This window comes from Carettochelys insculpta, chromosome 5, assembly GCF_033958435.1.
Source record: "Carettochelys insculpta isolate YL-2023 chromosome 5, ASM3395843v1, whole genome shotgun sequence".
Classification (NCBI taxonomy): domain Eukaryota; kingdom Metazoa; phylum Chordata; order Testudines; family Carettochelyidae; genus Carettochelys; species Carettochelys insculpta.
In genome coordinates, this window is record NC_134141.1 from 41,026,913 (window position 1) to 41,053,413 (window position 26,501).

Below are 26,501 nucleotides of genomic sequence, written 5' to 3' on the forward strand. Positions count from 1 at the left end.
CAGCTGCTACCGTCAACTCTAAAGCCAAACTTGAAATATCAGTAAAATAAGATATTAAGTTAGTGGGGTGGGATCTGTTTTCCATAAATTTATGCTGATTTGCATTAATTACTTTGGCCTCCCTTAATTCATTAATCCAGCAGAAAAATGGGGCGCCAAGACCATTTGAGTGTTCTTGCCCCATACTAGTGACTTGTCTATGATGGGAGTGGCTGACTAAGTGCAGACGTTTGCCTCTGGGAAGACTGAAGCGGCAGGAGGTTGCTGGTAACCTCTGAGACACGGGGGAAAAAAGCTGCAGGAAGAGCAGGACTCAAAGGGCATGATGGGAGCCCTGCCACAAATTGTATGCCCTAATGTCTTTGGCATAACTTAATTTAATTGTTGTATGTCAAAACTGTTGATCAAATTCATACCTGTTGCAGAGTGCACATGATCACTCAAGTCCGTGCACTAGCACTCTACATTAGGTCTGAATGCAGCTCAGTGTTTTTCACAATAAATATTTAATGGTAACCTGCTCCATTCAACCAATATTAAGCTTCTGCAAGTATAAAGTTCTAATTTAATATAACTTGGTAAAAATCCCGCTTGTCTCCCCTTAAGCATCGTCCTAAAATTGCTTTTTAAAAAGGTATCTACAGAAGCAGCTTTGGAATTAAGAGATGAGATAAAATGTAAGGGGGAGAACTTGATTTAGAAGTTGATTTTTATGAACTCATATTGCATACTTTTTGTCTCAATTACATCTCAAAATTCTTGACTTGTTTTCACTGAGACAACATAAAGTATGACATCTTTGTCACCAAGCTTTTAATTTGCACTGATGATGTCGGGGGTCCTGATTGTTTCATTAGCTTCTCTTCAGGCTTCTGATGCCAAAGCCCACAATCAAATTAAGTCTTGCAGGCCTTCACTGACAGTGTTTTACTGTTTTCCTGGCCTACGTGCTGGGCGTCCTTCCATTGTTCAGATTTGTTACTCAGCTGTGTTGCCTTGTCTTTTAATCTTTCCACTTGTCACTTTTGCATAGCTTGGCACTGTTGTGCAGTCTGCCACAGCTGACAGCATAAGAAACAATCTGAGCCCTGCAGCTTATTGTTGTCTTGGATGATGTCTGTGGTTCCCATGTCTGTGGCTAATGTCCTTGAGCCTAGTGCCAAGGGGAGAAAGTAGTGGTTTAGGGAGGAAAGATCTGAAATTCCATTGTGACACAGGCAATAATTTTATTCTCCCTAAAAGTAACAAAAAATTGGTGCTCAAACTGCTGTATTCATATAGGACTATAACCTTGTGCTTTTTATCAGGACAAGGTTTCTGTTCAGGCACCACACATTAAGTAGATGTGGCATCTAGATTTTATAATTTCTCGTTGCAGCAATTATTCTCAATGGCAACTCCAGTGGTAGTAGCACCTATTTAACTGGCAGTAACTTTTACTACTTCATTCATTGTAATTTAGCATGTAGATTATAAATCCCAATGCTGTGTGGAATAGTCTCAAATTCAAGCCATAGAAGTTCAGTATATTTTACCCATTTAAAAAGAAGATTGTACTGAAATGCACACAAACATAGACTATTCAAAATAGAATTGATAAAAAAGGGGGAAGTTGGTTGATGTGATCAGTTAAGTAACTTCCAGTCTCAGCAGATGATACTGATCTGTTCAGAAGATTGGATAAATAATCTGACCCTTCATAATTAATTCAGAAGGTAAAGAGAATGAAAGGAATTTTTACAAATTTTAAGAACTTCATATTTTAATCTATTTAATTTTCCTGCTCTTATTTGAGAATAGTTTTAAAATCATAAAACTTTAAAAAGTTAAAATCTGTAACTAGGTATGTGTCTCCTTTGAATCACCAGCACTGGTTAGGACCATTGACGGTCATTTTAACAAGGTCAGGTTTTGAACCTTGTCTTCCTAGCTTGTATTATTTTAGATAGACCTGGAAATGTTAAAAACCAAACCTTTGTTCTTTTTCCAAAAAGCCAGAATTCTGTGCTTAAATCCAATAAGTTAAAACACAACAAGGAAAGTCCAGCAACTGTTCAATAAGTCTTCCAATCGTCATTCTTAATAGCTGTGTGATGGGGTATAAACATGGAAGTTGTTCCATGTTTGTTTTAAGTGATTTTTGTTTTTAAAGATTTTGTTTTGTGGGGGGAAGGGATTTGTTTCATTTTGTAAAACTTCAAAATAATAATGGTATTTATGGAAAAATTGTATATTAAGGAGATCTAGATTCTGAGAACTGCAAGAAGGTTTCAAATTCATGAAAGATAAAGGCAAAACCATGGGGAAGAAGCTGAAGAAGAGAGTGGGGGAAATGACACCAGAGTGATAACATTTGGGCCATTTAATGTTAGTTGGAACTGAAGTGAAGAGGGGGGGAATGAAGCGACAAGCAGGGAAATAGGTTGAAGCAAAAATTTTATGGGTGCTTGAAGTCAAAGAAGATAAGATGAATTTTAATTTAGAAAGCTAACGTTGGTAGAGTGATTTGAATTAAGGTGATCTCTGACTAAAGAGAGGTCAAGATAGTTAGCTCAGCCTTTGGATGGATTGAAGGTTGGATTAACTTGTCCTTGATTGTCTTTCTTTTCGCCTTACCCTATGAGGCCTTGCCTCCAAGTTTGAAACTTGAGAGAAAAATTACCCATAATTCTGAAATAGCAATGTAGGCCGATTTTATACCTATTTAGGGGTTGGGGGTAACCCTTTCAGAGCTCCAGCTGGAGTTAGGTAAGAGCCAAGAGACTACTGCTTTTATCACCAAATAATTTGGTATAAGGCAGTAAGAGCAGTTTAGTAAATGGAAGTATTCCACACACATAGTTTGTATGCAAGGCCTAATGGGGCACTGTGGATCACTGTAGGTTCCTATTGTATTCCATCAATTTCTCATTGTCTGCATCTTGAAGATTACTATGACTCTGGATCGACCACTTAAAGCTCAGCTGCTTTTACTGTGAGGAAGTACTTCTCCATTCCTCAGGAACAGATTCTGTGGAACTGTAAGAAATATTTAAATTCCTATTCTGTAATTTAGCTTCTTGGCAATTTTATTTTATAATTCACTGGAGCAACGTTAATTTGTATCTCTACATTGCCTGGCAGCCAGAGTATTTCAGTTAGTGCAGGGTTATCGCCAGCCCCTAAATAGTGCCATAAAATTGGCCTATATTGTTGTTTCAGAATTGTGGGTAGTTGAATAGCTCCTTGATTCCCTGGCACTGGGGAATTAAGTGTCATTTTCATGAGGAACCTGCGGGAGTGGATAGTAGTCATGACTTGAAAGGTGTTGGGCTCGGACGCTGACTCTCTTCTCTTATACTGGAAGCAGGGTAGCCTGTGAAGTGTTTATACATACTTCAACTTGCACTCTGGGCAGTTATAAAATCAAGTGATTTGGAAAGTCTAAACTAATTTTATTTTCCTTTCATTTAATGCCATTGTAAGATGGGATTCTCAACTAATAATGCACAAGTTACTTTTGCAAGTAAAAGTGCTGTGGTGCACAGATTCTTAAATTTCTAGCTAAAGGACATTTCCTTATAACAGTATAACAGATAAAATTAATATGCACACCAATGACTGCAGGAATGACTGCATTCCTGTAAGTGATGAGACTTTTTAACTGGATTAAAATCTTAATACATAGGCCTGACTGCCTTACTTTTCTACTTATTTACTTTCTAAAGAACTGTTTGTTTATCTGAGTATGGACAGTATTCTTTAATTGACTTTATCTTCTTTGTCCAAGAAAGAATTGAAATTACTATTCAGATTATCCAGCTTTATTAGCTGATGGTTCAGGATGGACAGAATTACAGCCATAAGCACATTCCCTCATCTGTTGCATTTTCCCCGTTTTGGAACATCCATGATCACATGCCTTGAAAATTAATGCATGTCCCATTGTGGATTATGTAAAGTTAAAAGTCAGTGACCAATTTTAAAAATCCCTGTTGATCCCCAACAAAAAGAACTTTACATTAAAATGGCAAAATCATTTAGTTAACTATTTTAAATTCACTGTACATTTCTGGACTGAGTGCTTTTTAAATATGTAATGCAGATTTTCAGGCATTTGATGGATTTTGTTTTTAGAGTTTTTTAAATGATAGCTTTAAGAGATTATTTTTTATGAGTACACATGGCAGTGTGATAAAATTACAGCCTGTTCTGGGTGGTTTCTCTGCCGCTGTATTGAGAGTATATTTTATGGGGAAATATGTCCAAGTATTGCTGTAGTTAAGCAATGCAACTTTATTTATACAACAACAAAATTTTTTTAATGAAGAGGTGAGCTTTATTCAACTATTACATGGTGTCTCATTCATCTATGATACTTGATTGTCGTTTTGCCATTTAACCTGTACTTGTTCACTTCAGAATGAAAAATTGTCTTAAAAGAAGCAAATGTATACATTAGACAGACTTTCTAAGAAACTTGACCAGAAATAAATGGGTTAGAATTCTGAGCGTCTTATTTTAATTGGTGTATTACTACTTCGTGTGGAATTCCGTGCCCCAAAAAAAAAAATCTTTACCAAAAAGTTAGAAATTCTGCATATTTTGTCACAATAACAATGTAATCACACACAGATGAAATAAATTATCAAAATAATTGAAAAATACTTGTCAGCAATTATATCAGTAACAATACAAACAACAAAAGAGATCCAGGAAATGCTTTTTGAAAATAGATTACGTTAATATGCTTAGTAGACAGAACACTTGAGAAATAATTTATTTAAACTACAATGCAGAACTGTATTTCCCACATCCCTCAAACAGTGCAAAAGGTTGGGGAAATCAGGGTGATGGAGGAACTGAGGGAGAGGGAGGTAAGCTGCTGGGAAAGAATTTGGCCGTTTGTTGGGTATGGGTGGGAAAAGTATGGGGCAGATATCTGAGGGGAGGGATGGGCAGGAAGGGATTGTTAGAGAGACCCCCATGTAGACCCTGGCTGAACGCTAGCCTCTCATTTTAGTCAGGTACCTCTGCCCCGTTCCCATGTGTCTGTGCTCCCACTCAGGCATTTCGCTGTTGCTGTGTGGCCCTGCACTCCTTCCCTCATTCCTTGGGACTCAACTCCCATTCAGCCCCTGCCTCAATTTGTCCTCCCCCATTAGCCCTTAGCCAGCTATCTACACTCAACTGGCCAAATAGATATGTAGCTAGTGGCTAGCATGTTGGACACCACAGCACCACAGGCTGTTTCTCTTCCTAATTTCTTTTTTAGGCTACTTCTACATGGCAGCCCTGTTTCAAATTAAACTATTCTGTAATAGCTATTCTAAAATTGCTATTTCAGAACAGAGCTACTTTACACAAAAATGTGTTTTTAAATAGCTAAGTTCTTTCAAAATACATTGCACACACAGCACTTTATTTCAAATTAAGCACTATTACACATCTCAACAGCACCCACTTCAAAGTAGTTATTTCAAAATAGGCATTATTCCTCCTGCAATGAGCCTTACAGATTTTTTTTAATAACGCACCTGCTATTCCACATTTATTTTGAAATAGCAGGTGCATAGTATAGATGATAGCCAAGTTATTTAGAAATAACAGCTGTTATCTTCTAATAACTTAGCTGTGTACCCGTAGCCTTCTTATGCTACAGTGCCCTTGGGTGGGCAAAAAGCAGAACTGCAGCAGCTTTTTAGCTGAAGTTATTTTCTGCAAAAAGAATTAAAAATATGTATGTTATATGAATTATGTGACTGAGCAGTTGTGCACAATCTCCCCAGGAATAGCATACGGTATCAATATGCTTCTTATAGCAAACTTATCTTTGTGTCACTGAATTAGCCTGATAGGTTGTTTGTTTTTGTGTGTGTGTGTGTGTGTGTGTGTGTGTGTTTTAAGCATGTTTTGTGAGGAGCGTTAAGGCTCCATGTCTTTGTCAGTTACAGAGTTCTGAGCAAGCAGCTGCTGGTATTGAAATTCTAGAGGTGAAAATGCTTCGGGTATGCACACACAGAGGAAAATTTTTTTTTTTTTTTTTTTTTAACATGGTATCCTCTTTTCTATAGCTTTTGAGGATATTTTTGCTTTTGAAAACACCTGCCAGATGCACTGATGATTTTAAAAAAACAAACAAACACTATGGAAGTCAGTATTTCACAAATTTAGAAAAATAGAATTTGATTTTTTTCGTATATTTGGGAAATAGCTTTTAAGTTACTGTTTCCATTAACTTAAATTAAATTCTAGATAATTTTGAGACTGAAAAATATATAGCTTATGAAAACAGTTATGGTTATTTATGGAGTGTTGCCATTTGTACTGTACTCCTAAAGACATGGTGGTCCTACCCTGAAAAGCTTAGAAATTTTGGTTATATGTGAATTGATAAGATGTGGACAAAGATGGGTTGTATAATGGGAAAGAAGGGAAAGGGTTTCAGCAATCATGGTAATAAAATATTATATTCAAGCTAAAATACTAAATTCTAGAAATTATGAAGACTCATAGTAGAAGTTGTAATATCTCTCTAACCTCATGTCCCCTCCTACTACATAAGTAATCCAGCTTGTTGAGCATATGAATCACATGAGAATGGTTTTCAATTTTTCTGTGTATTCAAGTTTCATCACTATTTCATCTTGTAAAAGGGTAGAATCTTTCTTTCATAATGGGACGCTGTTAAGGTAGATCTTTGAAACCTAGATTCCTGTCTGGAAAAGGGCCTCAATTTGTTAGCAAGTGACTTGCAATGATCCAATGCTTGCTGTTGGTGCATTGAGCAGGACTCACTGTGTAGGGGTGAAAATGCTCGAAGTACACATTTAGATGTCAACCTGTCTGTGTCTTTACACCAGGTTTGAAGGCAACCAAAACTGGGTACCATGTGCTATCTGAGGCAAAAGGAAGGGTTTTATGTTTTTATATCACTGGTATATGGCCTTCTTGGGTGTCAGACAAGTTAAAATTCTAAAGCCTCAAACTCATATGTTTCCTCTTCTTTACCATAAGTGAGTGGAATATGTGTGTATACAGATATAAATATAGAAACACAGAACTTGCTCATCAGTGCTGCTCATGTGTCTTACAAGTGACAGGGAGGTATGAAGTAGTGGGATCCTTTAACCACATTCTCCACACCCCACTGCCTTGTGGGTTATCCTGGAAAGGAGCAAGGCTAAGGGAGTAAACCCTGACAGAAAATCTGGAGTGGAGTCCGAAGGCGGTTCAGTATCGACTTCTGTCACTGTCCTGGCAACTCCTGCAGCTAAGCTGGTACCAGACGTGGCGGTTATCCTCTCCTTTGGACTATATCAGTAAAGCCGAGAGGGGGACGCTGGTGTCTGGGCAGCCCAGAGTCTCCATAATAAGTGCCCAGGCTCGCGCCCAGAGAGGTACTATAAAGGGTGCAATCCATAGTCTATGCAGCCTGAGGGATGCCACAGGTATTGCAAACAGTTCAGTTATTTTGGCAGCATTCATAATTCTGTTAACTTTTCTGGAGTAGGAGCTGAACCAAATTTAAGAAACCATGGTAACGAAGCTTTGTCAGCATAATGGAAGAGTTTGTAATTTCTGTGAAACCCAGATGTCCTGACTCACTAAAATTTTGTACGTTCCACCTGTGTAGACTATGGGATCAGCAGTTAAAAGATTTCCTTATGGTGTTTATAACTTTCCAGCAGATTTTGTGGCTCAAAAAGGACTTTGCACCGTTTGTAGCCAAGACCCACAGAGATGCCAGAGAAGCTCTGCAGCCCCTGCAAAATGATGTTACACTTGTGTTCTAATGGAAACAGTACTTAAAAAGCATTCCCTTTCTGCACCTTATAGACTAACAGATTTTTTAAGTATAAGCTTTCATGGGCCAAGACCCACTTCATTGAAAGCTTATGCTCCAAAAAATCTGTTAGTCTATAAGGTGTTACAGGACTTCTTGTTGTTTTTGCAGGTATAGACTAAGACAGCTATCCCTCTTATACGTATTCCCTTGCTGCATTTCCAACCAAAACATGGCAGCATTTTTGTTAGTTCATGTAAAACCCAAAGGTAAAATTGATTAGACACGCAGACCTAAAAAAAGTGAAACTAATGTCGGTTAGTTTTGTTTATGTAACCTGAGTTAAATACGAAAAGCAAACAAATCATATAAATAAGTAAAATTTTAAAAGAACATCTTCTTTTAAATCAGATATGGTTTGTAGCATGGTGGATGAAAGAGGTCTTAGTATGTCTTATCATTGTCTGCATGTCTACATGTGATTGGGAAGGGTTGACTAAGGCCACAAAAGCTGGCCACTCTGCTCATCTCATTTGAACCAAATTGACACCCAGCTGCCTAAGGTCTACTGCTGATACAACTACTCTTTGTAGTTTTATGCTTTATTCTTTGAGATCTATGGGGAAGACACTCATATTGATATTTTATCAGTGTGATTTCCCCCCCCCATTTGTGGTGCATGAGCCTTCTTCCTATCTCCCCCCCCCCGCCCTTCTTAAGGCATTTCTTAACTCATTACATACATGGATAACTAAATTGTATGTTCCAACTGAGTAGTAATTGTCCTATGTGTCATTTCTCCCTCAGAATTAGTGTAATATGACAATAGGACATTTTTTAGTTTGTTTTTAGTTATGAACGGAAAAATAGATGTTTGAATAGTTTGGAAAAATTGAAAAAAATCATCATTTTCTTAAACTATTACCATCCTTCAAACACAGCTTGTCAGATTTACCTCACACTTTCAGAGAAGTTTTCCTCTGTGGGGAGACTACACTAGATACAGTTTCAGACAGCAGTTTCTAGAAAGAAAAGGGGGAAGGGCTTAAAATGGAAAATTCAGTATTGACTAATAGTCTTAACAAGAGTGAAAGTTGTAGGACTCTGTAATTAAAAAGGTCAGAAGCATGAACGTGATAATTACTTGATTTCTACACTGCTAGGGACATAAGGAGAATGGCTGTGTATTTGCGAACTGTGAAAATGAATTGGCAAAGCACACCCTGTCGTCATAATCATCTAAACATGCAACATAGAACCTGACATTTGTGTCTTCTAGAAAGTTATTTTGGCAGGATATTTTGTATGGGGAAGTAGGCCTTTCAAACTACAGACATTTTGAGGAACTTTTTGCTGTGTCTGAAAGAAGAGAGAGAATTCAAAAATGTATCAATCAAAGAAAAATACTCTATCAAGAGGTCAGAATTTGTAAGCACAGATTTTAACAATGCTGCCTTTAATGAAAAGGACACAAATCTAAATGTTAAACAAATCTGTAAAACATCTTTACAAAAATAAGTTGTTGATGCAGTTGTAACATGCAGTGCCTTACAAAACCTTAAAAGGTTGTATGAATGTTGCTTTAATTTTTTTTCCAAACCTGTGTTAAACCTTCAGCTATTTCATTTTCTGTGAGCAACTCTTAAAATCCATATATCAAAAAATTGAATCTAGATTTTTTGAAGCACTTTGACCATTAACTTGAACTGAAAATTTTCTCAAAGCTGTGATTTCATTTTTCCAAGAGAGAGTTCGGTGTTGAGCAAAGTCTGCCCATGTGCTTCTCCTTAAGATGTGTTCTACTTTTTTGGCATGGAGTAGTTTAATCTCTTCTCAAAGTTGTCTGTCTTTTCAAAATTCTACTAATGGTTTCCAGTACTAACTATACAGTAGGTATTCTTGTCAATGAAGTCAAAGAATCGTGTGTGTCCAGAAGACAGTTATAGAAAAGTACACTTTTTTTCAGGGGGAAAAAAATCAATCTTGATTTAAATATAGCCAGTAATGGAAACTTCATCGCAATTCTTGGTAAATTGTTCCAATGTTTATTACTCTCACTGTTAAAAAATGTACACTGTATTTCCAGTGTCAGTTTGTCTAGCTTCATTTTCCAGGCAATTGGATTATGTTAATCAATAATAAGATTTATTGTATTGTACATGTGCAGCATAGTTAATTTTTCTGGACCATAGTTGCCCATTTTTGTCCTTTTAAGCTCATCTAAATTGTATATTTTCAAGAGAAAAGCTGTATGTGATTCACTACTTGAATATTAAACATACAGTCTGCAAGCTCAGACATTTAACAAAGCGAATATCACAGAATTCTGCAGAAATCTGAAGAGTTTGTCAAACTATGAAATTAGACTGTTACTTGAAGATAAAAATGTCTTAATGCCTGAGGTAGGAAAACCAGGATGAATTGGGAAGAATAATTTCATTTGCCTCAAATCTGCCAACTCATGTTTGGTAGATTTTTTGTTGATCATGGAAGGAGGTAATGGTGATTAGAGAAGATTAGCATCATTATGGAGCTTTACTGATCAGCTTTGTATGAGTTCATCAGAATAATATTACTCAGCTTTGTATCTGTTTATCTAGATACTAATTTTATCAGAAAAGGTATCTTTTAAGTCTCTGGTTCCTCCTTTCTCCACCTTTCAAATGCAAAAACTAATACTTGTTTTTTTTAAAAGCAAATGAATCATTTCATTGCTACAGTCTTACTCCTTACTGTTTATAACAACAAGTTTAGCACACACACAACAGTTTTTCATTGTAACATAGTTTTACAGGAAGGGCATCTCATTTGAATTTCCTTTATATTGTATTTTGGTAAAAAACATTTTTTGAAAAGCTGGTAAAACAAAAATTAGACTCAGGCATAGGCATGTAATTGTAATTCATTTGTATTAAAAATTAAATGCATTAAAACCTGGCTAATTGATAAGTCTCAAAAAAATAGGTAGTTTCATTGTTGAATAGTAACAGAGGGAGCCATGCTAGTCTATACTCTATCAAAACAAAAAGCAGTCAAGTAGCACTTTAAAGACTAGCAAAATAATTTATTAGGTGAGCTTTCGTGGGACGGACCCACTTCTTCAGACCATAGCCATACCAGAACAGACTCAATATTTAAGGCACAGAGAACCAAAAACAGTAATCAAGGAGACAAATCAGAAAAAAATGATCAAGGTGAGCAAATCAGAAGTGGGTCCGTCCCACGAAAGCTCACCTAATAAACTATTTTGCTAATCTTTAAAGTGCTACTTGACTGCTTTTTGTTTTGGTAGTTTCAGTGTGTGTGTGCTTCCATTGGGGTTGGTTCTTGTCCCTGTGCTCTTTCATATTTTTATCAGTTATTTGCAAGTAAACATAAAATCATCATGATAATTTGCAGATGACAAAAATAATTGAGAAAATAGTTGCTCTGAATCAGTGACCCTGCTAAGTTGAGTGCAACCTGGGAATTCAGTGTCCATTTTTGGTGCCCATTAATTGAGAAGGGTGTTAATGAACTGGAGAGGGTTCAGAGAAGAGCTTAGGAAAATGCTTAAAAGATTAGGAAAACATGCCTTTTAGAGATCAATTTATTTAGCTTCACAAAGAGAACTTCAAGGTATAATGTGATCATAGTCTCTAGAAGTATATAAATGGGGAAAAAACTGTTTGATAATGAGCTCATTGGTTTAACAGAGACAGCTATAACATGATCCCATGGCCTGGAAGATGAAACCAGACAAATTGACTGAAAATAAGGTGTGCATTTTTAACAGGATAATAAACTACTAGAACATTGTGATGAAGTTTCCATGACTGGTTATATTTAAATCGAGATTGGATTTATTTTTCCTGAAAGATATACTCTAGTTCAGAAACAATTACTTTAGGGGAGTTGTACAGCCTGTTATAAAGGAGGTCAGACAGTGGCTATGTCTACACTATGAGATAAATTCAAATTTGATTTATATCCGTTTTCTAATTGCGGAATTTGTGAGTTTGAATTTGACCATCCTCACTTCCCACGTGCTCCTCACAAAGTTGAGTCATTGCTGCCATACTCATACTGGCTAAGATCGACTGTTGCAGTAGTGCAATATCCCACAGTTCCCTCATTCCCATAGCAGTCTGGATGTGCTCGCTGGTCTTGACCTCATCTTCCAACATGGCATTTTCCTTATTCACCTCCTGATCCCTGGAAATATGCCGATCCTTGGAAATAATTCACAGACCCTCAAAATGATAAGAAAGAGGATAGACAAGTCTAGGGAAAAAACGAATTTTTGGTTTCCCAACCCATTATATTGCCCACATGGGTGCAACAACTTTGTTCTCAGCTGGCCATCCACTGAGTCTCACCTCTCATCATTGCATGTGATCCCTGAAAATAATACAGGGGCCCGGACTGTATTCTAAAGTGAGAAGAAAGAGGATGGAAAACTTGAGGGGAAAAAAGCGCTGAGGGCCCTGTTGACATGATCCCTTCCTTCATGGGGAATCATCCCCTGAAGCTCAAGAGATTTCACCCCCCAGTGGCAGCAAGACCCGGTATGGATGTGGGAAGGAGAAGGGACTCAGTGCAGAGGCCATTTGAACTTGTCCTCCCCAAGTGTTAGCGCAAAACCCTCAGTATCTTAGCTCCTGGGGGACAGTTCCCTGCTGGTGGCATCAAGCCCCTTCCTTAGCCACTGGGGGAGATATCCCCCTAGTGGCAGCAAGTCCCCCATGTATCTTAAGCCACTGGGGCAGATTTCCCCCGGTGGCAGCAAGTTCCGGTATGGGCATGGGGGGGAGTTCAGTGGGGGGCCAGTTGAGGTGGCCCTCCCCAAATATTGTAGCCCCAAAGGGAGGCTTCCCCATGGCCTGCAGCAAAACCGCCAGTATTTTAGCCACTGAGGGAGACTCCCCCACTGCTACAGCAAGCCCCCAAATATCATAGCCGCAGGGGAGAGACTTCCCCAAAGCAGCAGCAACCCCCCCCCCCCGCCGTATCTTAGGCACCAGGGGAGATTTCCCCATAGTGGTTTTAAGCCCCCAAATAGCTTTCCCGCCCTTGGATCCCTAAACATGTGCAATCTATCTAATCTGGCAGCATGGTCAGCACCGAACAGCAGGCACATCCTTTTGTTGGGTTGAGATGAATTGGCAGAGTGCGGGAAAGATCCAGTGAGAAGATGATTCTTGGCATGTTATGCAAGTACAACCCCCACCACAGCCTTGTTGACGTGTAGTATATCAGGACAGTGGTTAGCGCCAGGCAGTGCAGAAAAAAATAAGTGTAGAGCCAGAGCCATAAACTCCCTGCAGGGGCTATTTGAACGGGCAGATGCGCTATTAGTGCTAATAGCAAAAGAGAGAGAGACATTTCTCAGGCTATCATACAAACATGAGCCCAAGCCAAAGGCTTGCTGCTTCTGCTTGGAAATTCATGGTCTTGCTGTTACTGGAGAGCCGCGGCCAGAGCATAGCAGTGAGGGAGCATTGTGGGTTACATATGAGACACCTCTGGAGGCTAATAAATTCGCTTTTAAGACTTGGTGCTTCCATGCTGGCCTTTAATCAAACTTCTGACTTTGAGCTTGAAGCTATACCTGTTAGGTTTGTAATCTCGAGATTAGTGCACCCTAAATAGATCTAATGGTATTCACAGTGAAGACGGTCACATGGTAATATCAAGCTAAGTGAATTAAATTGGAATTTATCTCATAGTGGAGACACAGCCTAAAGTGATTTCTTTTGGTCTTGGAATCTGTGAATCAATTTCAGTAGGAAGAGTTATGTGCTGTAATGTATTTCTTTTAAAAACAAAATTGACTTTACTTCCTTTCCTCAGCTATTGACTTAAAGAATGGTTCTGGTGAAGTATATCAAGGGCCAGCCCGGGGTTCTGCTGACACTACTTACATCCTTTCGGACCAAGACTTCATGGATGTAGTCCTGGGCAAGATGAATCCACAGAAGGTAAAGGCGCGTGAAGAAAAGATGTTTACTTGCAAGGGGAAGTATAGGTTGTTTAACTCAGGGACACTCTTTACAATAGCACAATTTCTAGTGTGCAGCTTATCTGGAAGAAAAGAAAGTCTTTGTTAGGCCATTAATTTGACAGAGATACTGAGTATCTGTGAAAGGTGCTGCTTTAAAGAGTATAGTGCTTACACCTAAATTGTCACACGCCCGTGTAGAGATAGTACGCTATCCAATTGTAAGTGTAGAGAGAGCTCGCGTGCCACTGACAAATCTTGGCTGAGCAACTCAAACTTCTTGTGCATTAAGGATGTAATAAAGAAAGGCTCATTACTGTTTTCATGTGCCTGTGGTTTTCTATTTAATTAGAGTGATACAGAAGGAGACGAAAAGCTGTTACTCAGACATAAATCCTCCTAAATAATACAGATCGCTTAAGGGTGGAGATTGAAGGAAGGGGAGGTAAAAGTAAGCTGGTACAGGCTGGTATGGTGTAAAGTGGCCAGTATGGTGCAGTACGCCTTACCAGCAAGCTATTTGCAGCAGTACCACATACAGAAAAGATACCGTACAGCTCCCAACCCTGCCCTCTCCCTCCTCTCAAACTGCCTCTCAGGAGAATGGGTCCTTGGGGGAGGAGGAGGAGTTGAAAGTGGTATAGTAGCCAGGGAAGCTGCCAGTATTTGCTGCTTCTTTCCCCATGTTCTGCTGCCCCTCCCAGCAGGGAAAAGAGCAGAACCCCCATCCCTGTCCCTCAGAGAAGATCCAGCTCTGTGGAAGCATAGGGGGGAGGGCTGGAGGTTCTGCTCCTTTCCACACTGGAAGGGACAGCAGGGAAGGGAGCACAATGCCAACAGCTCATCCAGCTGTTGCACTATCGTTCTCCCCCACTAACATGAGATACAGAGGGGAGGGGAAAGAGTGGTGGGGTACTGGATTGGGAGTGAGGTGGATTCACATGGAGGTTCACTTGGGGAGGTCACGTGCCCTCTGCAGCCAGTGTCACCATCCCCACCCTGTACCCGTAAGAGATTCAATTTTACTTTCACCGCTGGATATACAGTTTTGCATTTGAGTGTCTGCAAACATTCTTCCTTACGTACTTTAAAACTACTTTTTGGTATTAAAAATGCATGTTATGTAAGTTATTTCAAATGTAATATAATTCAGTGTACAGCCTAAATAACAGGAAATTCTTAAATAGCTCCTAGCAATATATTGACAGCTCTTCTTTGATCCCAATCAGGAAGACTGAAATTAAAAAGGACTTTGAATTGAAAATTTGGAGCTAACCATGTTAACCATGTTTTATATAATTGCTACATACTGCATGAGCAGTAGAAATATATAGTAAAAAATTTTGTGACTTTTTAAATATAGCAGGCACAAGGTCTAAGCAGATGTGATGGCAGTCTGCATTTATGTATTCTAAGGGTTAAAGTGCTTGCATTTCATGCACAGTATTTGCTGTTAGACATCAGCACCGCCTGTGAGTTTCTGGGGACAGAAGGGGCTTTTTACCTGAAGATATTCACAATACCGATTTCCATTTTGGATTAGTGGATCCTTCAATTTTTTATTTGAATTTCGTTGTTAATGGAAGCATGGCGAAATGTGCTGGTCCATAATTTTGTTTGTTTTCATATAACTTTCAGATTACAAAACCAAAGTGTGAGAGCAGTTTCACTGATTATTTTGGTTGCTCAAGTGAGTGCCTACCCGGCATACTGCAAGTGGTAGCTGTGTTAGGAAAAGGTCAACTGACAGATTATTTTAAAGTTGAGACCCTGGTTAGTCCTGTTTGAATTTGAGTAGGGGTTGGCCATCCTTTTCCTATTTTCTGCCCCTACATCAGTGGGGCAATACAGCACTCACTGGGTTTAGGGGGGTTTGGTAAGATTGGATTGGAGCCTTGCCTCTGTGCAGTTTCTGCTTTCTGGCATTGGAGACTGGATAAGCTCAGTTTTTTTATCATCCTGCTCCTGAAGCTGGTGAGCCATTGGGATAAGCAAGGGGAAATGCATGACCCAACCACTCCACTTCTTCATTCTTGTACTCCATAAGAAGCTTGGTGTTTGTAATTCTTAATGTTGTACACAGTGAGGCTGAAAATGTTTTGTGCTCATAGGTAATGGGCATTTCCTGATGAGCCTTTTCCTATAAGATATGTGTAAAATAAAGCTCTACTACTCTAGTTTTTTTTTTTTAAATAGATCTTTGAAAAGTGGCCAAACAATTGAAGAAAATGACTTTCTACCTTTTGCTTCCTATAGGCATTTTTTTCTGGTAAACTAAAAGTGAAAGGTAACATCATGCTGAGCCAGAAGCTGGAGATGATTCTTAAAGACTATGCCAAACTCTGAACCACTAGATGGCCTACGTCAGTAGTCTCCTCAGAAGAGCAGGGACAGCTGCCATATCAGAAACGGAGCCTGAATCTTTATGCAGATTTCTTGTTACCTGTGTTCTGATTCATTTGCTACTAATATGTTTCCTTGATTGTTGCAGATAGAAAAACCTGATATACATCTGTTTAACATTGTCTCATTCTCTGTTCGTCCAATAAAAGTTTAAATCATAATTTCTTCAAACTAACTTCGTTAAATAAAACTTATAAAATATTTGTCTCTTATAAAGAAAATTAAATCATTAAAATGCTTTGATATCTCCTTCCTGCATCACTGTTTTCCATTCATTTTGATCTTTTCCTACTGTTTACATCTGACACACAAAATGTCTAAGAATCTGAAGGTTTTGGTTTTTGAAGTTGATATATGGGTAGTTTATGGCGGCACCCTGTAAACATTTCAAAGAAGCTGTTGGCCTGAAGTCAATGTCATTTATTACATATGTACTAGAAGGCTCTTTGAACTTTGCAATACATTACCAGATTCAGGTTGTTTGCCATTTTAGAGTAATTTATTATTAATTAGCATGGTGCCAGTTAAATGCACCTTCTCAGAGTCTTTCAATACAAGCCATTTATGACACTGGTTATTCATGATGAACTTTTGAAAGCTTTATATATGTGATAAAGATAATGTAACCCTTAAATGTGCAGCGTTGGAAAAGGTCTAGTTCAAGTCCTGAACCAGAGAGTTGATCTACTATTTAATAGTTCTCTATGCACACTTGAAAGATCACTCTTCTTATTTACTTGTAAAGCAAGTCAAGGCAAGACTTGGAACTGTATCGTAATTATAACACAATTCAGGAGGATAATGCTTTCTTCTCAGAGCTGCTCTTACAATAAGAGGTAGAAATAAAAGGATTAAGTGAGTTATTTATATCACAGGAGCATATGTTTCATATTTAAGTAATGTGTATGCATGCTCTTTTACTGTTATGTATACCACTAACACCTGCTGCTACAAGAGCCTGCCTTTAGGTGGAGGCAATGATGGTTCGGTATTACACATTGATTTGGAACTTCTTTACATATCACTTGCTTTGAGTTACTTGACAAACCAAAGTTAAGTGTTTCGTCTTTTGTGTTTGTGAATTGACTTTTGCACAGCAATCACAGGAATCTACTGATTGAATTAGATGAAAATTTGTAGTTATAATTAATGCTAAGCTTTTTAGCTGAAAACCAGTGGAGTGTCTAAAGTGCCTATCTCACACCACCAAATGCTTTACAGTAGACAAACTGCCCTTGTGAAATAATTTTTGAGGGCTGGTATAGTGACAGAACAAGAAGCAGTTGCTAAGTGAGAAATTCCTGCCTTCAGCTTAAAAGCTTGGTGTATTTCAAAATGGGATCTAGGTGAATCTAGACATAGCACTTAGCCTATCTTTTCCAAGGTAATCAGTAAAGCAGTGTGACTAACAGGAAAGTAATTATCTTCTGTTCTGTCAATGATGTACAGTAAAAGATAGGAAAGCATCGGAAGGGAAAGAGCGAGAGCAGCAAGGCTGGGGGAAGATAGCAAGTCTTATTCCATAATATAATTAAATCTGAGTGCAGATGAGGAAGAATCTGTGTTTGATTTTATAGACAAACGCACCTACAGCTAAGAAGAGCAAGTGTTCCTAATCTATATTTCTAACTTGAAAGAAATGGTCTCAGCTAATGTCCTGTTCAGTTCACTGTCACCAATAGACTAGTTGGAGAACACTAAATGCATAATAAAATCAGAGAGGTAGCCGTTTTCGTCTCTGTTCTAACAAAACAAAACATCAGAAATGTAGCCCTCGAAAGACTAACAAAATGATTTATGCGACGATGAGCTTTCGTGGGACAGATCTATTCTATTTCACACACACTGATGAAGTGGGCCTGTCCCATGAAAGCTCATTAGTGAGCTTTTGTGGAACAGACCTATTTCACACACATCACCGAATAAATCATTTTGGTAGTTTTTAAAGTGCTGCGTTTCTGCTGTTTTGTTTTGGCACAATAAAGTCATAAGAGTTACCCAACTTCCTTTGTAGGCTCTTTTGTGTTACTGTAGTAGCCTTGGATGAAAAGGGAGAGGACTCTCTGATTAGGCTGCAGCTCTTATTTTACATTGATGGAGGTTTTTTTATTGCAATAAGTTAAATTGATTCATGGGGAGGATTTTTGGCAACCGTATATACAGTAAAACTCTCTTGAATCACTGTGTAAGAAACATTTTGTCCCCCCGCCATTCATTAATCTAGGGTTACTATTGCAGCAAAGGCTGGAGGCAGAAGAAGACTGGTATATGTGCTGTGGTGAAATTGCTGAAGATGTCTGAGACTGTTTGACATTTTGTTTTACAAGGTTATCTTCTATGTAGCATTAGTTTGCATGAATTAATTATATGACTTTCTCAGTGTCAGAAATGAAAACCTCTCATTGGGGAATGGCTGCAGGTGTAAAATGGTTTGTGTACAGTAGTTAATTATACATGCTAATATTTTTAATGCCTGTCCTAAGGACAGCTATGTAATGTTCATGCGGCAGTTTAGATTTGGATGTTTTAAAATGACATTTGCTTGAACTAGATATAATGAAAGCAACCTCTGCTCCACAGCAACTAAGGAATAAAGAGCGGGGGGATGTATGCACATTGTTAGCAGTGCAGTGGGATGCGGACCTCCAAACAGCTTTTACCCTCTTTACGCTAGCAATGGTTTCTCCCCCACCCCAACTCTGAATGTCAAATCCATTTCCATTTGAGTTTTAAAAGGATGCCCTCATTTTTCATGCTTATTTTTCAAGAAGCATAAAACAATTGTACTCACAGACTACATTAAACTCTTCACAATGTGTTTGTACCTTTTCCTTGGCACCTAATCCATGATAAAAAGCACGTAAAGATTAAAACCTTTTGAAAAAATCTGCTTGGGTATATTTCAGGGGATGTTAATACACAAAATATCAAGTATCTGAACACCAATTTAGGCTTACAATCAGAAATGTCAGCTGACTTTCTTTTATAAAGAGGACCCATCACTTCATGACCTGAAAGGCTTAAAGCTAGCAAATAACAGAAGGAGCTAATAGAAGTCCATGTATCGTTGGTGGGCAATCAGTGCCACGCTGGAATTCTGTGTTGCTTGCACAACACCCTTTCTGCCCCCTCCTTCCACTCCTCTTGCACACTGGGGGCCTTCCACTTCTGTGCGCGGTTGATTTGTTGTGCTCTGGAAATGCTGGGAGGAGAGAGGATGGGGAGCACTTGGGAGAGGAGGCAGGGAAGAGGCTGGGTGGCAGTTTGAGGAAGCGGGTGTGGGACCTTTAGTGGAAGGGAGGGACAGGTAGCCCCTAACAAAATGAGAAGTCACACGTTTAAAGCAAAGGCATTTGTGAGGTGTGTGCTGAATGCACACACCTGTGAGAGATGCATGTTCTCTCCCCTTCATGTTACTTTTGCTGGCAGTTTAATATGTCCTTAGTAATGAACCACTTTTTGTTAAAAAGGCATGATAAAGGAGAATCGGGTACAATGCAGTTAATCGTATTCTTATAAACATGGTTAAGGCACATGCCTGACTTCAATCTTGCAGCCCACTGACATGGAGGTCCACTCATGCAGCCCAGTCACTAGCCTCGGTTGTCCACTGCTGTCATATATCGGTACAATCTAATCTGTGCAAAATGAAGTAAAACCTATCAGCTGCTTATATTTGTCTCCTGTACATGATGTTTCCTGTCTATAAGAACCTTACTATGTATCTTTTCATTTTGTAGTACAAGTTGCACTCAGTGATACATTTAGCTTAGTCATTGTTCTAGAGGATCATTCTTAAAAAGGTCTCAAGCTACTCTAGAGAGAAAGAACCAGAGAACATATTGAAGTATTGAATACTAAGTAATTGTCGTATAAACAGTGAGGTAAGCACATCACAAAGGAATGAAAGCATATATAAGAAAATTATATATTTAATAATGCACCTAAATATTCATATGGATTGCAGAGGATGTTTGTCTGCTATATGGTAAGCCTTTCATATGGATACTCTGTGTATTTAAACTGTTAAGCATGCACACCACATTGAGTTTTCTCTGAATGTAGATACCATATCTACGGCTGGAAGGGACAGCTGTGTTTATCTAGCCTGACTTGCAAAACAAAGGCCATACAACTTTCCTGAGCTCACTGAAACAGAGCAGGTCTTTTAGAAAAAAAAATCCAGTCTTGATTTAAAAATTGCCAGAGATGGAGAGTCTAGCACCAGCCTTGGTAAACTATTCCAATTTCCTTGTTCCTTACACCTTATTTCCAGACTGAATTTGTCTAGCTTCAATTTATAGTGATTGGTTCCAAATATAAGTGCTGGATATAGCCTTTGTGTTCATATTCTCATGTCTACTGAGGGGAAATAAAGCTGAAGAAATTAATTCTGCATTTACTTGCTTAGGAGTAAGGTCACAGGTGCTGACTTTTGGTTTGGCCTGTGGGTGCTTCATAGAAAGCACAGAAATGAAACGGATATAGACAAATGGCGTAGTCCAAGGGAACAGTGAGGTAATATTGGAAGCATGACAGGCAGTGGTCAACAGCCACCTAACCGCTGCCAAGGGGTTTTTTTTTGTTGTTTGTTTTTTTTAAAGATGTGGGGGAGAGTTTTAAGGAGGGATTTGGTGACCAAGGAATTAGGTTTGTGGTTGTTTATAGGGACCTTTCCGAGTATGAGAAGTGTCAGTGTGTGAAAATGCTTATATGAAAAATAAGTGGGAAATAGAGGCTGGCAACATGGGCTGCTTAGTTATTTTGGACCAAATTTTCCTCCAATTAACTTAAAATTTTGCGCTTAATAAACACACTGTATACAGTCAAAACTTCTGTCCTGGGTTTCGCTTTATCAACCTCTGATCCTGATATATGGCTCGTATTTAGCTTTCTCCTCCAGCTTGGTTTTTACTTAGGTTCTGCGAGCAAAACTTTGTCCCCTTCACTAGTTTGCATTGCTCCTTCATTTAAACCAGGAGTTGGCAACCTCTCTGAGGCAGTGCTGAAATTTTGACTTTTTGACCTCTCTGTACAGTCCAAGTGCCGGTGATACTTTTTAAAGCCAGTAATAGTCCTACTTACAGCAGCTTTGTTAATAAATAAATAAAGACACAGAGCTTTGCCGTGTAGGTGGTGGTTGGTAGCATTAGTTGGTCTTTTGTTGATCCACAGGCAGCCTGGCTTTGAGCAAACTCCTAGTTACATGGTGAGGGGGGGATGCTGATGAAAATTGGCTCATGCCCAGAGTGGCAACTGGGCTCGGGGGTACTTACCCCTGGTTTTTCCCTAGAATCATAGAATACTAGAACTGGACTGAAGCTTACTGAATCCACCACTTGTATGATTCAGCGGTATGTGACTGTGTTTTCATGCTGGGTAGAAGCACCTGATAACCAAACTCCCCACAGAAAAGCCCTGCATCCCTGTGTAGGTTCTTAATATCTGCCATGGTGTTGAAATTAGGTTACCTAAAGGAAAACTGTTACTGTGATATCAGTGTGGATCTGTTAATGACTGTGTTTCTGTGGGCATAATTTGCATATTTAACTTTTCTACCCTTTTTTTTTGTCCAGGAAGTTTAACCTACTTCAAATTTTTTTCCTGTATCACCCTCATTCTCCTTTTGTTATGTATGTTACATACCTGGCTATTTCTGAAAGTAGTATTTTGGCACAAATACAACAAAACTAAAGTGATGCCCTTGTTTTTTTCTTTCTTCTACATGATGATTCCTCATAAAGGTATTTTTAGCTGTTAAGATGATTTGTCCTATGACTGTTAAATACAACTATCCATCTTCAAGAAAAAATAAACATTCAGTCTAACCCTTGGATGTAGGATTATTTTGTTTTTGTTTGTATAGGTGCCAATGTTCATGGGCAAAATGTTCCTCTTTTTCTTCGATTCAGAAAAAATGTTACTCTGCGGTGAGATGTGGCATGTTTCACGTCCTTCTGTTCACGCTTTCATTTAGGCTGTCTTTTTACATCCCTCCTGGGCATTCAGCACTAACATCTACCACTGTCTTGTAGCATCCATCTAGAGAAGGAAGAATTCTATTACAGCTTGTCTCCTTCAGCAGCTTTTGCCTCCAAGGCAGTTTTTCTGCTGCTAACTTTCTCTGCTAACCCTACGTTGCATTGCCCTGAAGTGCATCACCCTCTCTTGTCCACTAGCAAGGAAACATTTCAGTTTTCGTTTGACGAGTAATTCTGGAATTTCCATGATATGAGTGAAACCGGTTGAAAAAGTATGCTTGGTGGAAACTTTTGCAATGTGGACTGGAAACCACCACTGAATATGTTAAGTTTGCTTAAGTGAGTGTGGTATTTCCTGTCTGGGTTATTTGTTGTTTGGTAGTTTTAGAATGCTTCATATATATGTATGACATATGGTGTGTGTGTATATATATATATATATATATATAGGAAAATGATGGATAGGCCAAAGCATAAATCATTACATCCTATTCAGTGTACGTGTAGGAGCTAGCATGCTATGAACTTGTATTTTTTAGATCCATGATTGGGATGGGGAGAAGGCAAGAACACCGAAGTAAGTATTTACCACAAATATAGTGATCTAACATAGGCTGTAGATGACAATCCAGTTGTTTGTCTTTAAGGAGTACTTGGATCAATGCTAAATATGTCAGATTAAAATCTGCATGTTGTCCAGCCAGAGCTGTTTACGTTTTATTTTGCCTTTTTTCTGCTCCTTACGTTACAGTCTAATTTCTAGTTTGCAAGCCATCTCACCTTCTGGAAAACAAAAATGCTGCAGACTTGCCTGCTTTTTTCACCTTTTTAAATGACCCTTTAATAAAACAGGAGAAATGGATGTGAAATGAGAGTAAGACCATGCAGGTTTTTGGGTTGCACTAGCCTCAGCTCGGCCCTGTGCTGATTGTTCTGCCTTCAAGTCACTGGAATTGTTCTTAATTAGGTTATTCCGAAGCATTTCACTACACTTACCAGCTATCATCAGCTGTTAGTGATAACTGCACTTTACATATTGACAAGTGCATTCCTAGTCAGAATTTCTGTAAAATTAATAAGCTAAAAGAATGAGAGACAGGTAAAGCCCACCTACTTGAAAAAAATGCCAACCTCGGAATAAAAGGTGAATTTTAAACCCCTCTTGTCCTACCATCTACTAAAATCTACGCAAACATAAACACCATCTTCTCCCTTTCTCAGATTTTTTTAATATGTCGTCATACCATGCTTCTGGAAGATTAAATGAAAATACCATCTGTCAGTCACAACTCTTAAATTAAACCCAGTTAAGGCCACTTTAATTCTGAATCAGAAGGTACACATAGAGGTTTAATGCAGTTTAACTAATCCACTTTAAAGCCATAGTTTTGTTTAATTTGGATTAACTTTCCTGTCTCTGTGTAGACAAGCCCAGAAACAGCATTTAAAATGTCAATGACCTAACTTTAGAAGTGTTTAAAAAAATGGGGGGATCATTTAAGGAAGTTCTTTAAGGGCCTGAATATTAAATATGCCTAATTCTCCTTGTTATGTGGTGGTAAGCATCTGAACACCCACTCATGGCCACAGAGAACATTGAAGGCATTCTGATTTGTTAGTCCCCTCTTGCAAGCTTCTTATGCACATAACACAGTCTTTCTTGTGGCTAGGGGCACTCCTGCACAGGCCTGGTTTAATAACAGGAATGGTTCAAACCATCTTCAGAACCTCCAAAATGAAGTCCAAAGCAATGCACAAGTTCTTACTCGGCCCTGTAGGAGAAGTCAACGTCTATGCTTCTGGTGAAAGGAGCCAAGTGTGGTGGGCTGAGGGAGGGCCCAGTTACCTCATTTGCTGTCTGTGGGAGCAGCTTGACACTGCTGTTGCCTCACCATAGCCAGGCTTACTCCCAGGCAGCTGCTGAGCTTCTGCAGTCAGGGTCTCAGTGACCAGAAGAAGCTCTGGTCCTGCCACGTCCACTGCCCAGCCATGCCTGACATTGCAGGGTAGGGAATTGATCCCAACTGCCTCCTCTCCCTGAACACATCTAATCAGACTTTTGGTGTCCGGTCAATGTTTCACTCTGGACACTCTGCCAGATGCCCCTTTCAACCAGACTTACCAGTTGAAAAACCAGACACCTGGTGGCCTTTGGAGGATGCAGTATCAACATTGAAAGTACTGTTACTAAGTGAACATTTTCACACTGGCTGAACTGGTGCTGAGTTAGACTGAACTAGATTAGGCAAATGACTGTGTGTTAGGCTTAATGTGGTTGTACATGTCTGATTCCCAGGGTATATATTCTAGATATACTCCCAGGTTTTCCACCTATGCAGAAATTGGTGCAGTGAAGCCATGTGGCATTCTTGTGGGGAAATAGCTGTTCTGAGGATTCTATTCTGTAGTTGGTGGGTGTTTTTGTGTAGTTCAGTTCTGTCTCACATCCAGTAGACTGAATGCTTAAATTAATGAGTGGAGGCCACTCATCTCTCAAAAGCACAACCAAACAAGGTGAAGAACATGTAGAAAAGTTGTCTACAATATCTGACGATGAGCACAAGGCACTTAATAGTATTCCCACTCCTACCTTGTTCCAACTACAAGCATCATGATGGTAGAAATTTGATGGGCTTTTTACTGATCAGCAATAACATTGCTACAAAGCCCTAACTTATCACCACTCTTCCTTAGAGCTCACAGTTTCCCCTTTCTTAATTAAATTCTGCATAATACTTAGATACATTAAACCAATTTTTTCAAATAGCTGTAATATTTTTTGGATTAATCTGAGGCCATGTTGGGTCTCCTCAGGTGAAGCTGTATCCACATGTTAAAGTGATAGTAGGGGCAGTTTGGAAGACCTTTCATTTTATTCAAACAGGTTCACCCACATTTTGAAGCAACACCAATGATTAATATTACACCTGCGTCTGCATTTTCATTAGCATTTCCTAAATGTTACTGCAGACAGCTTGCCTGTCATAAGGCATCAACTTGGTATTGTAAGATGTAGTCATTTAATTGCCCACGAAAGCTTATGCTCATATATTTCTGTTAGTCTATAAGGTGCCACAGGACCCCTTGTTGCTTTTACACTTCATCTAGTGAAGACAGAATGCTAGCGTGGAAATCGGAACAGCAAACATAAAAGGAAATTTGTGTGTGCAGTTCTGAGGTTAAATTCTCTCAGAAACAGACAGCCAAATGGCAAAGACCCACTTTGTCAGATGCAGGTCTTTGCCCATGAGAGCTTATGCTCATACATTTCTGTTAGTCTATAAGGTGCCACGGGACCCCTCGTTACTTTTGCAGATCCAGACTAACAGGGCTACCCCTCTGACAGATGAAATGTGTGAGGTTCATGTATTAAAGTATTGTGATCTTTGTGTTCCCCACAGCCTCTTTACTTTTTTTTTTTTTTTGGTCTAAACTGCTCCATGTTCTATACTGTTCACTTTCTGTTGCATGTATTGCAATTTGATTAGTATGAACACTGACCAGTGTAGTTGTGAATGTCTACCGTAACCGAATCAGTCAGCAAAGATTGTAGTACTGAGAGCTGGAGTAATACTGTTAGAAATGGATGATAAAGGGTGGCAGAGTTTAAGAAGAGCTGAATGCAATGTTGATTTTTTTTTTTGAACATGAAATTAGGCCACCTGGATGCTGTGTCAGAGAATACAAACCTTCCAACTCGAATCAAAGTCAAAATGAATTTTATTACCACTTCAGCTCTGAGTGTCATTTTTCATGTAGCTAGGGCAGACAAGAAAGATTTCTAAAACTAGAAAAAAAACCCACCCACAATGGTCATCTGGTTCTTGAGTGAATTTTTTCATTTGTCTCAAACAAAAATACATTTGTGAAGAAAATTTGCCTGATAACAGCTTTTCATTTTTAAGTGACCCTGTAAGATGACTCAAATCATGTAGGGCCAGCCTGCATCAATTCTTGAAAGGATGACCTTCAAAGAGTACCTTGGTGTTGTCAGAAACTGTTTGTAATTTAGATGTTGGTAGTCTTCCCTCTCAGTCAGCCCTGGATTGAACCTCAAGTTGATAGTAGGAAACAATGCTGATGATGCTGAAATGTAAAATCAAACCCTTGTTCATAGGATGCCATTAAAGATTACATTAAGCTATTTCCAAAATAAGAGTATTGGTCTCTGGATATATCTACATTGCAGTGCAAGCACTCCACCGCCCCAACGTAATGTTTTAGAAGTCCATGTTTGAGCATCCACACTGAATATTAATACTCGATTTAAATTACTATTGCACATTACAATTACAATTACTAGAATACTAGATTTACAATTTATGGACCCAGCTACCACATGCCCACTCAGATGTTGGTTCATGTCGGATGA

General features: G+C 38.9%; 1 protein-coding gene across 1 annotated transcript in view; it reads left to right on the forward strand.

The window, feature by feature from the left end:
- Window positions 1-16,398, forward strand: part of HSD17B4 (hydroxysteroid 17-beta dehydrogenase 4) — a 123,569-nt gene extending 107,171 nt beyond the window's left edge. The window contains exons 23-24 of the mRNA XM_074994996.1: window positions 13,598-13,725; window positions 16,002-16,398. Coding sequence (XP_074851097.1) covers window positions 13,598-13,725; window positions 16,002-16,091 — 218 coding nt within the window. The 3' untranslated portion in view covers window positions 16,092-16,398. The remainder of the gene's footprint in view (window positions 1-13,597; window positions 13,726-16,001) is intronic.
- Window positions 16,399-26,501: the final 10,103 nt, after the last annotated feature.